At 42.2% G+C, this 12,805-nt stretch overlaps 1 protein-coding gene across 1 annotated transcript in view; it reads right to left on the bottom strand.

Moving 5' to 3' along the window:
* Positions 1 to 12,068, bottom strand: part of GALNT2 (polypeptide N-acetylgalactosaminyltransferase 2) — a 92,450-nt gene extending 80,382 nt beyond the window's left edge. The window contains exon 1 of the mRNA XM_032184000.1: positions 11,912 to 12,068. Within this exon, the coding sequence (XP_032039891.1) occupies positions 11,912 to 12,022 (111 nt within the window). The 5' untranslated portion in view covers positions 12,023 to 12,068. The remainder of the gene's footprint in view (positions 1 to 11,911) is intronic.
* Between the last annotated feature and the right edge of the window lie 737 nt (positions 12,069 to 12,805).

Below are 12,805 nucleotides of genomic sequence, written 5' to 3'. Positions count from 1 at the left end.
CACGAGCACTAGCTGATCACATAAAAACCATAAAGGAATCCTAACTAAATGACCAAAAGAATTATTCTGATGTATTTCTACATCAGCATCTATTTTCCAGGCTGATTACTTAAGAATCCTTCAGCAACCTCCTTCCACAAGGAAGAACACAACGTAACCTATAGAAAAGGACAAAAAGAAGAAAATCACACTTGTTCAAATAATGTATGAGACAAAGCAACAAATATCAGAGCTTACAGAGGCCATTGTCTTCATTAAAAACATAAAATGTCAAAACCAGTTTTACATCTACCTTTACTTGTGCAATAAAATATAAACACTACCTAAAATCTGCCTTAACCAAGGTACGTTTTAGAAAAAATCCACCCTGTGCCATGATGTTCTGACGAAGTATCACAACAGTACAAGATGAAAGTGACACAGTCATCTAGCTAAGGGGAATTAGCAACACACAACAACATGGTGTGACACTCAAACAGAAAAGTATTAATAATTGAAGCTAAACTGCAGACTTTTTAGCTGTTTTGCATCCATAAATGAGTGCTAAGAGTCTTTTTTCCTGAGGTTTTGCCATAATTTCTGTACTTCTATGGGTTATCCTAAACCACAGAGATTGCCTTTTTAAATACAGAGTATTTCCTTTAGTCATACTAGTCACACCTGTTTAAAAAACAAAGATAACATCTTGGAAGATTATCAAGCACATACTCCCACTAACATCCAACACCGTGCTTATTCATCAGTGTGAACTGGCTTTCATCACAAACCATGTACAAAAACCAACGTTTCTTTACATAGTTTCAGCAGTCTTCACAAGACTTAACCAAGTCACTCATGCAGCAGTTCCACTGTAAATTGCTTTGAAGATTTATTTTCTTGTGAAGAGCAATCGGTTCAGGCATTGTAAAGCACTCAAAAGAAGTAACTTCCAAAGTACTCCCATACCCCAAGAGTCATCTAACAGCATCCCTGAATTGCCTCCTGCTTTTTTTCTATTAAAAAAAATAATAATAATAATAACAGAAGTGTCCTTCGTGTTCCAAAAGTTGTTTTTGTTTTTTTTTTTTTAAAGTTTTTTTTTTTAAAAAAAAACAACTTTTGGAACACGAAGGACACTTCTGTTATTTTTGGGAGAAAAATAATCACAAGATAAATCTACTTCAGAGATTAGAATAAAAAAATTATAGCAGTTTTGTGTACTTATCCAGATCTGTCACCGGAAACCTTTTGAAGTAACAGGGATAACAGCATTGTGAGATGACAACCGCAATCACAGTTAGTCTGAACAAATGCCATGATATTTCCAAACCATTGCTTGCATCTGAGCTGTTGCTGCTCTTTGAAATAAACATTAGAATATCACAATCCTAAACACGAATGAACATGCATGAACCGGGGCACATCAACCACATAGGATTAGGCACAAGCCACGGTTCTCTGCACAGCCAGCCTACCTCATCATATCCAGATCCACAACACATCCAGTCCTGTTCTCCTCAAACCTCAGCAGCACTGGGTCACATCACTCTGCGATACCACAGCCTGAGAAGCTTGAGCTCTCTTTTCTATTTGAGTATAAATTGGGATGTTATCATTTGTTAAAGTCCACTGCATTACTAAGCTTTAACCCGTACAAACCTATTCCCTAATACATCTCAATGAGATATGCATAGACAAAAAGGGTTGTTTGGAACAAGAAGCCACACCAAAAACTGACTATGTAAGTATTTCCACTGTGAGACCACAGCTAACATTCACACACGGATATCTAAGTGCTCCTAGGAAGAAGCCCTTTTCTAAATTCAGGGCATATAAATAACCTGCCAAGACGGCTTAACAGAACTGGGACCCCGTACAGTGCTCTAAGGCAAACAGTCAAAAATCCTCCTGAAACAGTTTGGGGTATCTTTTCACCAGACTTTCCAATACTGACAGGCAGTGTTTACAGCAGTCAAGTTTTTCAAGAAATCATTACTTATACACAGACAACTTAGCAAACGTACTTCTTGAAGTTGTCAAAAATATTTTCGACATGCTTAATTTCAAAAACACAACTACTCTAGCGTATCACTAAACAAAGACACAATCATGGCCACATTTGAAACATGTACAGCCATTAAGGAATAATAATTAAAAAAATAAAAGTCACACTCCAAGAGCATGCGTGTGCATAAAAACAGTTTTTGACCGAGTTTCTTGCTCTTGAAATGGCAAGCACTTACTTAGAGAACACTAAGTGAGCACAGACTGATGTTATCTTGATTTTCTAGCTATTGTTCCCACGATGCAAGCAGTGTTTTCCTAGAACACCGCTATGATCTGCATTACTTATCTCAGTAGGTAACCAAAATGGATTTTTAAGCAAACAGCTTTTGCTGAGCGTAAAGCCAGGTACTTCAGGCCTAGGCTAAAGTGGACATCAGGATCAATCTTTTGCCTATTTTTACTAGAGAACATTCAGTAAATGTGGGGAATAATTGAACAATTGCACCTCAGCAAAAGGTACTGCATCATTGCTACATCTCTCACAAACCTGACAGTCACTGCAGACAGCTCTTTGCAATTTTTTTTCCTCCCTCGATCGGCACAAGTTTATTTGTCCTGATGTATTTCTGACTCGTGATTGTGCAGTGTTGGCAGCGATGCTCTTCCACTCAGCACCCTCTCCCCTCCCTTTTGCACATCAGCTTCAGTATGAAACCTGAAGAGGCAAAGCAGAGCTACTGTTTGCTAGGCTGCTACTGACTACTTGTATTGAAATGCTTCCTTCAGACTGCAAATGCCTTTTTATTTAACTACCAAGGCCTACAAGCTTCAGATGCACTTATTACCATAAGTCAGACAGCTTAACAAATGGAGAGGAGTTGTTTTTGGTAGGCATCTATTTATTTAAAAGGTATTGAGAATGGCTCCTGTGAGAGTGTCAAGTAGGAGAAGCAAGCTCCAGCTCTCTCAAGGGGACCCCGGTTGGACTTGCCACAATTATCGCTCCCCATCATCACCTACAAAGAACATGGGAAGAGAAACAGACACTTCATCAGTGGAACTAAGAACATCCCTAAATTAAAACTTTTGGTTGATAATTTTCTATCTGGGTAATAACTATTCCCCATGCTAGAACATCAGTTACCAATTTGTTAGGAGTAAATGACACAGCTCATCATCGCGTCAATGGTGTTTTCTCAGCAAAGCAACAGGGCAAGGACCCAAATCCACACTGTGTTGCAAGAGCACTAGTCAGAGGAGTAAAGCACACACCCTGTTTTCTACAAATAGGTAATGCAGGATGAAAGGAGCAAGTTTGCTGGTAAGGGATGGTCTGGTACAGCCTGAAGTATTCCGCTGTAACAGGAGACTGACTGCCCATAACAAGGATTTAATGCACTGTCTGGACAACATATGCACTCCTAATTTCGTGGAACACCCCAGTAGAAAATACTGTAATTCAATAGCCCCCACATTTTTGCTAGGTCTGCCTACCACAGCAGTGGTTTTGTGAGAGGGACATTTCCCAACGTTTGAGCAGAGACCAGTAATTATATGGGCCAACCCACCATTAGCTGATAGCAGCTTGCTACCAAATGAAATAAGGAAATTGTCTCTCTCCTCACTAAGGGCTTGTGAACCTACGCGTACTTGAGAGAACAGACTTTTCCATTTAAGTTAAAAGCAGGAAAAATAAAAGCCTAGCTGTATAAAAACCTTACTGCTTCAACTCACTAAAATATGTCCATACACACACGCTGACCGTCCTTAAACCAACAGGCCAGCTAAAACAAATTTACTTTAGTAACCACAACTAATTTCAGCTGTGCTGATTATTTTCAGGGTGGTTAAACATTTGGAACTTCATACAACAAGAAAACATTTTCTTCTCATCAGGTCACGGCTCTTTGAGGATTTGTTCACAATAGCATTAGCTCAGTGCCAACTCTTTGTTGAATCTTTCCTTGGCTAAATTCTTTTTGTTTCAAGCAGCTCTGTTACAGCCCAGACAACCTACTGCATTTTGCTAATGCCTGAAATCAGCAGAATCTCGTTACTCTGTTTTCCTTAAAAAGAGTGCCCAAATTATATAACAAATAACTTTCTGAAGCTATAAAATCAGTAGCTGTACTTGCAAAGTTTTCAGTAGGCTCTTTTATTCCATAAGAGAACATAGTTTTAAAGATGACAAATACAAATTATTGCCTTTGATGCACACTACATAGTAGTTTCTGTGGATATATCAAATGCTCTAAAATTCAGCCTGCTTTTAATATCTCATTCCTTTTCCATTTGAATTTTATAAACAGAGCTCAGAGGTACTATCTGCCTGGGTAGTCCCTTTATGTAGATGTTGTTCTGTCAGGTGGCGTAGGTATTTAACTAGAATATTTTAACTCACTTAAATGACAATAAAAGTACTCTGGGAAATTAACAAAGCCAGCATTTAAAAAGAAAGAATGGTGGGGAAAATAAACAGATTAGACAGATGAAAATGCAACTGGAAAAATAAAGCGTTGACAGCCTTCAAACATAGCCTGTGTAAATTGCTCTCATATGAACAAGTTACTAAATAGCTTCAGCATGCAAGCTGATGCACAAAAAAGACAACGCCCCCTGAAAAGCCTACCTTTAAACCACAAAAGAAAATAGGCTATATTCCAACAGGGTAAATACAAGTTACTGTTTTTAAAAGGAGAACAGATACTGAATGTTAAACATTTTTGCTAATTAACAACTGCCACAGGACACAGTAGAAATTCCAGGACTACTTCATTCACAGCAATATCATCAGGCAAATGGACACTTACAGGATAACAGGTAAGCATCTGCGTGGTCTGCATCAGTAACATACAGATTTCATAAAATAGTCCGTTGTTCAAAACAAAAATGAAATAAAGTAAGCTGTTTAAAAACACTTCACTTCCAGTTAGGCCTACGATATAAAGATTTATATGAAAGAACATCATGGGCCCATAGGAAACATTAGAAAGTGAATCATTTCATGTTATCTAGAATACCTTGTGCTACGCCTCTGAATTCCCAACACAAAAGATGAACATTTTGATGTTGACATTTAACTTTTTTTTTTTTTTAATCTTCCCTCCTCAATTCCTCCCTTCTTCCTTTGAAAGCTTACACAATACAGAAAAGCAGAAGATGAGCACATAGTCATTTCACAACAAACACGATAACAGAATGTATGCAGATTTTAAAATTCATATAGCTTAAGATACCAGCGCTTTGAATTACATTATGGCAATAAAACAACTTGCTTAGTGTTTCCTTCTACAACGCCCACACTGATATACTGTTTCTGCACTAACCCAATATATGCAGGCAGTGACATTCAACCCCTTATTCCTGAAAAAAAAAAAAAAAAAAAAAAAAAAAAAGAAAAAAGATGCATGTGTCACACTGCTTCCTGCAGATTCATTACAAGAATTCAAGTGCATTGCCAGCACATGGCATAGCCAACATACCAGCAATACATCGCTTCTCCACTAACTCCTAAAACATCACATTGATGCCTTGCTACTAAATGTCCAGTCAATTGAAAAATACACTTGTACACCACCCAGCTGCACATCAATAGCTAAACTACTATCTGAGCAAACTATTTATGAAAAAACTTGGGTGAACCAGATCATCTTGAACAAAAATACAAGTTTACATTCATCGTTTGCACTGACTCCTTTGACCAGCTTAGGCTCATCACCTGTGTTGGACAGGATCAACTGCATCCTAACGCTTTGTTTTCAGACCAATTTAAACTTAAGGTCCTGTATATTAAGTTCATTACAAAATTTATGTAGTTACCTAAAATCCAAGCAAAAAAATCTTCCAGGCTGTCTACCGGTGCTGTTTTTAAACATTTTCTAGTCATGCAACAAGGGTTATTCTCTCATGACACTCAGTGCAAATACAAAGGCATATCTTCTCTGTAACAGAGCATGGTTGTGAGCAGGCTTTCTGGCAGACAACACCACACCTCAGATCCTATCTGTCATCTTGATAGAACAAGATCAGTTATACACAAGCACTTGGATAATACATAGCATACATAACTTCATAAAACAAAGAAGATTAAAAGAATAGATATGAAAAGCAGGGAAAAAAAATCAGCATTTCTAAGGAAAAAACATGGAACTATCATGGTTTTTTTTTTGGAAATATGGGAAGTTACATGGAATTATCATGCAATTTTGAAGACAGAGACTTAAGTTCTCCAGCATATTTAAACGTTTTATGTCTGGTTGGGTTTTGTGTTTTGTTTTGTTTTTTTTTCCTAGATTGGTCTACAAGCCAAATGATGGCTATTTCATTTTGATGTCCACCACTGACATGTCTTTAATAATACTTTTACTTAATACGTAGCAATATCATGCCTTTTCTAAGCTAGGAAAAAAAAAACAACATACTTTTCAAGTTGTATTTTTGGAAGGAGCTGGAATACATTGACAGAATGACTGGCATTTATTTACAACACTTCTCCAAATGCATGACTGACAAGACAAAAACAGGTAGGGTACATGGCACACTGTTTGCATACTACTTCATTTCCTAACCTACATCTCTCAAAGGACATCATTACAATTTACAAGAAGTCATTCTTGTTTCCTCAACCCCTTCTGTGAATCCAAACGGCCCTGCTTCACTTCTCTGTTTATGAAACAGAAATAGGTACCAGTGATGCAAGAGCAACAGCATCCAAACCAAAGCCAGAGTCATCAGTTTCTAAACTGATGGGTGTGTTGCGGGGACGACACAGCAGCCTCTGACTAAGAATTAATTTCTCACTACCCTGCCATATCAGAGAAATGCCGCATTGAATCATCTCAAATTGCAGGGGAGACGAGAGGAAGAGCCTCGTGCAACCACAGACCTAAGCAAACAGCACAGAATTTGCAGGTGACTGCCTTTTCATCATAAACTGTAAGTTCAGGTGTGAGAGAAATAATCCACCCAGATGAGTTGTTTTGCCAACTGACATTTTATATTAAGAAAATACACACATTTGTCAAACTTCAGACTCTTTACATTCCAGCAAGAGTTTTATTATCAAAGTGCCCGGACCTTTAATTTGTTTCTCATTGTCATAGAATTACATCAAAGAAAACTATCTGCTGGACAAGAAATTGTTCCCCGTTAAGCAGAGGAACGAGCTTTTCTATCTTGTACTTTGTAGGAAGTGAATGCCAAGTGTTAATTTCTCTTTTTCAATCTTTAGTATCTTCACTTGTCTAAAGATCAAGATACCTGAAATTACATCCAATGGGGCGTTGCACAAGGCACTGAAGTTACCTTTCAAAATGATGTAATAAACTAAACTCTCAGTATTTAGCCACTGAAACTGTCAATGCCTGCCTTAGGCAAATGAGGACAACAGAATTGAGGTGGTTATTTTTAACAACTTCCTCCCAAAAAGCAGCTCTCCTGCCTCCACACACCTTGAGAGTCAAACAATTTACACTCCGCAGTTTCACCCTCTGACAAAAACAGGCTGGTGTACCTAAAGTTAAAACACACTTCCTCCTTCTTCCCACTTAAACCTTCAAAAAGAAGCTCGTGTACACTAAGTCTGGAAGATATGTAGCTCTCTTGCTGTCCTTCGACTGTCATTATACATATATATGTCATGCTTAAGAGCCTCATTTAACACTAACGGAAATAGTTCAGAGGTTAAAAAAAAAAAAGAAAAGAAAGAGGGAAAAAAAGCCTTTTGTATGCTGAAAGGAGTTATTCTAAAATGTTATCCTTGTAAAACTTAGAAGAGAGCAGCTGGCTTCTTTTCCCCCTCCTCTCCCCAAAATGCTTGAGTTACTTTTAGTCAGTCCAGTACTCAAGGCATCATTTACCTTTGAATTTATTCCATCTCAGCTAGCTTCATAGTACAGACACTAACAAAAGCCTGCTCAAAAAAAAAGTAAAAAATCACCAACACATTGCCCTCCCCAAGCCCAAAAATACACAAAGCCAGGAAACAGAAAAAAAAAAAATACCAACCTCACAAAACAGTACTGTATGCAGGGCAGTAACCAGTTCCACAGGAGAAGCCTGCCTCCTTGTGGCTCGACTAACTGTAAATTAGTTTGCTTTTTTTTGTTTTTGCAATTCATTCCATTGCACCCAGAAAATCTGGCAAGGCAAGAGCTTAACAGGCTTCTAGTTCAAAGCATTCAGGGGCTGAGGGCGTTTTGTTTTGTTGGGGGGGAGGGGGATATGATGAAAAAGAAATGTTTCTAATTTTAAGAGGTACTGGCAACAGTTATCCATCTCCGATTACTGAATAACTGTTTTTACCCTCTTTCTCTAAATAGCACCGAGGGGAAGAGAGGAAGCACAGCACAGAGTGGAGGGGCAGCTTGAGGGGACGTTCGACTTGAAAAGGAAACGAAAACCACGTTCTTCATGTGGCAGCAAAAGCTTGTCAGTACTCTGGCACCTAAAACCAGAAGACTCCAAACCTTGGCTCAGCTGTGGCTTAGCCTAGCAGGCATCTCCTCTTGATGCCTCAGCTTTCAACAGTAAATCCCCTTTCAGCCTACAGGTCTCCTTCAGGGTACGCCTATGAGGAGTTCCCTCTTGGCAGCAGGGAGGTGTTTGGTGCTGTCAGTAAGATGCAGACATTCCTCTGTCCTGCCTGAAGGGCTCCATTCAACAGGCCTACTTCCTTAATGCTTACAAGAGTAAGTTCTTTAGAAGCCAGCTGGATTTTTCGCTTTGTTTTAGAACCCAGTCACTCAGTTGTACAAGAGCTTAGCAGTTAGAGTACTCAAAAAAATAATCTGAAACTAGTTAAACAACTTGTTTAAAAGACCAATTCAAACTCACAGCACCCTTAGAAGGGGGTCATAGCATCAGGACGACCTTGGCTTGGAGGGCACACGTAGCTTTCTAACCATGTTGAAGAAGCTGCTCCATTTCGTGCAAGTCAGACACGGAACATGAACCACTTTTGCTATGGGCTAGGAAATTATCCACAAGCTTCGTTCCAGTCTCCACTCCAAAGGCTGTTTAATATAAAGCACATTAAGCGAACACAAAAGTAAGCCACATTTCTCTCAGTCTCGCAACTGTTGGGCTTGCAACTTGCTTTCTTCTGTGTCACAGCCTCTGTTTTAGGAACTGTTTCTCTAACCACTAAGCAAGTGAATCAGACTCACTCTTTCCAATCTACAGCCCAGCGATCTGGCTGGTAAAAGGAGTGAACTGAATCCCTGGCTTTCACGGTTACAATCATCTTAATTGGAGATTCACCAGAGGAAAAAGAAAACAAAAAGCCACCTCTAAGTACATTCTGAATGAAAGGCTTAGGCTCTGCCCTTCTCTTCTTTTAAGAAGAAAAGAAGAAAGCCTGTCATACCCTAAATTCCAGAATCGGAAGAAGCGATTTCATTCTACTGCACTTCTGTGCCTAGGTCCGGAAGCATTGCTCCTTCATGTTCGTTTTTAGTCATTACTATTTACATATTTACTAATGAGACAGCTCCTACTTTGTGTGCTTTAGCTCCGTTTATGTGTGCTCAGCTCCCGCAGCCCCACGACCTGCCTAGCCAGAGCACCACACACACAGCTGCGGCTTCCACCACTGCTGCCAGAGGCCAAAAACTTAGGCAAGGCTGTCCTGCACGCTGCAGCATCCAAATAGCTCAAAAGGTTATAAATAGAGAACCAAAATAAGTAGGAGCTTACATTAACTCTGGCGCTCCTCTAATAGGAGAAAGGAAAAAAAAAAAATAAACCACTCTTCTCTCTTATTCAGGTGCAATCCTGGAAAAGGGCAAATACCCTCACCTCTTCTAAAGGTAATGGGAATTGATGGCGTTCATCACAGGACTGGATGTCATACTGAGCAAGTCCAGTACGTCTGAAAAACACCCTAGGTCTGTATACAAAAAAAATCACCCTCATGGAAAAACCATTCTGTTTCCATAACTAGATCTGTAATTAACATGCAAATTACTTATTCGCATAAATGAAGAACTATCCCCTTCTGGCTTCTGTAATTTTATAGACTGAACACGGCAGAGACTCCAATTTATAAAAAGTGATGTTCTTCTGTAAGCAACTCTGTTTTCATTATACTGAAATAGTGGGAAAGTAATAAGGACTACATGAAGTCATACCAACCAAGAAATTTACTACAGCAGGGTTTCTGTTCGTAAGTTTAAGGCGGTTTGTGTTTTTGCTTTATACCAGGGTCTGACACTAAGTTAATAAGCCTTTTATTGAGATTCAAAAGCTATTACATTACACACATCTTCCTCTACTTACAATTGCTAACCTACTCTGAGGCCCAGGATTAAATTTTACGCTTCGCTGACAGAAAATAGAATCCTAAATCAGCAATCCACACGTAATTGTTAATTTCCCCACTTGTTTCTTACGGTCACAGTACCTGTTTTCTTCCTTACCGTGGCCTTACTTCAAACTTACACGTTTTTAGACCTAGCACTGATCTTCAGTTCAGGCTTATGAAGTAACTCATTTTCTTTAAAGTTAATCTTTGCTAAACTCTCCCAGTTACCCACATCAGTAAGGTTTATTAAATTTCAAACAGAATGACGGCAAATAATCCCAAGGAAAGTATCACAGGATCACAGATCCCTTAAATCCATAAAAAAAGTTGTACTAATAGCAGCAAGAAACAGCAGCAGGTTCTAGGAGACAAAGTACCAGACTTGTAGCCAGAATAACTGGTTTCCTTTCTATTTTGTTCTCACCTGGTCTTCTGGGTGACCTTGTGCAAATCACTATCCCCACAGCACAGTTTTCCCATCAGTAAAAGTGAATTGAACTCATTTGCAAAGCTGACTGGAAGCTCCAAGTGAAACACACTAGGAGTTAAACATATATTCCCCTATCTGCAGATGTATTTGCCTTAGATAGCATTCCTTTATCCCATTATGCATCACCAGCAGCACAAGATTGCTTTTACTTTCTAAACACACTCGCGTTGTTCTTCAAGAAAGGCTTTAGGCTACTGCCTTACTTTTCATCACGCGCTTGATCCATTTCCACCGCTGCTGTATCTACTCTGATGGACCACGCTTAACACTTGCGTTAATAAATTGTGTCAGAAGTTGCTGCTGAGAACGAAAGGGGGAAAATCAGAGCACCGAGCCAGTTATGAATGAACAGAGACTCCTTCTGCAGACCCTTGCGGGAGTGACTTTGTACATACTGGTGCAAACACTTCCTCCCATGACTGGCTGCGGGAACCGGTCATCACCAAAACCCAGCGGGCTTTTACCTGGAATATAAGCACTGATGCACTGAAGTAACCGTGCAAAGCCCTGGTGTGCTACATACACGTCAGCGGAGCGGAGAAAGGCCGCGCTGGCTGCGAGGGGCACGGCACTCCTCAGCCCGCACCGAGCCTAGGTGCACTTTGCCCACTCGCCCTCTGCCATGGCGGGGTTCAGCCGGGCAACTCTGAAGATGCAATTTAGCAGCGAGAGGCTTCGCTGCTGTTCCTGGCACACCACAGACGGCGGAACAAGCCTGGTCCGGGGGGGAGGCATGCACACACACAGACACAGACACCAATTACTCCCCGGCAGCGGGCAGGGCGCCGTGCCCCAGCAGCAGCAGGCTGGCGGGCACGGGCAGGGAGCACCGGGTACGAGCCCCCCCGCCCCTGCTGGCAGCCCCAGCCCCCGGGGATGTGTACCCAGAGCTCTTCCCGCACGGCCGGGGCGTCACTGACCGAAACACGACGGGGGAGGGAAAAATAAATAAAATAAAAAAAAAAGGGGGGGAAAGAGGAAAACATAAGGGGGTGGGGGACACGGCACGACCCAGCCCTGCCGCGCACCGGCGTAATGAGGGCAGAAGCGTTAAAAAAGACAATAATTAAAAAAAAAATAAGGGCAGGAGGGTGCGAGGAGGGGCAGGGGGCACGCTACCGGCTGCCGCTCACCTTCCTGCCGCCGCCGGCCAGCGCGGCGCTGCCGCCCGAGTACATGTAGTAGGCGATGCCCAGCACCCAGAGGAAGGCGAAGCACAGCAGCAGCCGGGACCTGCGCCGCATCCTCCTCCCTCTTCTTCTTCTTCCTCCTCCTCCTCTTCCTCCCCGCCCCGGGCCACCAGCAACCGGGCAGCAGCCGCCCGCCGCTCCCGCCGCCCGCCGCCGCCGCCGCCGCGCAGGGTCAGGGGGCAGAGGGCGAGCGCCCGCCCCCCGGCCAATCCCGCGCCGCCCGGCCCCGCGGGGGGCGGCGCGGGGCGGGGCGGGGCGGGGCGGAGGCAGCGGCGTCGCCATGGTTGCAGCACGCCGGGAAGCCGCCGCCTCCTCGCCCCTCCTCGCCCCTCAGTTTTTGGGGTCCCCGGGGTGTTTGAGAGGTCCCGGCCGTAGGGACAGGCGAGCAGCAGTGCCCCGTCCCCGTTGTCGCCCCCCCCCCAAAAGGTGGCTCCGCTGGGTGTTGCCTGGTGGGGCTGCGCGGCTGCTGCGGGGTGGGCTGGGTGGTGGTGTCAAAGAGCAGGGCGCAAAACTCAAAAGGGAAGAGGGTAATGGTTAAAAAGCACCGCATGATTAACACCACGTCGTTAACCCTAATGGTTAAGAAACATCACGACTGTATCTGCGGTACCCACTCAAAGCAGAACATCACAGAATCACAGAATCACAGAATTTCTAGGTTGGAAGAGACCTCAGGATCATCGAGCCCAACCTCTGACCTAACGCTAACAGTCCCCACTAAACCACATCCCCAAGCTCTACATCTAAACGCCTGAGTTTAAAGCTGTTCTCCACCATCTCACCATGTGTTTCTCAACAGGCTGTTTGATCGCTGCCCGTTTTGACCAAATCCCACCC

The sequence above is a fragment of the Aythya fuligula genome, chromosome 3, assembly GCF_009819795.1.
Source record: "Aythya fuligula isolate bAytFul2 chromosome 3, bAytFul2.pri, whole genome shotgun sequence".
NCBI classification, from domain to species: domain Eukaryota; kingdom Metazoa; phylum Chordata; class Aves; order Anseriformes; family Anatidae; genus Aythya; species Aythya fuligula.
The sequence above is the reverse complement of the archived record's forward strand: the minus strand, read 5'-3'. Positions and strand labels throughout refer to the sequence as shown.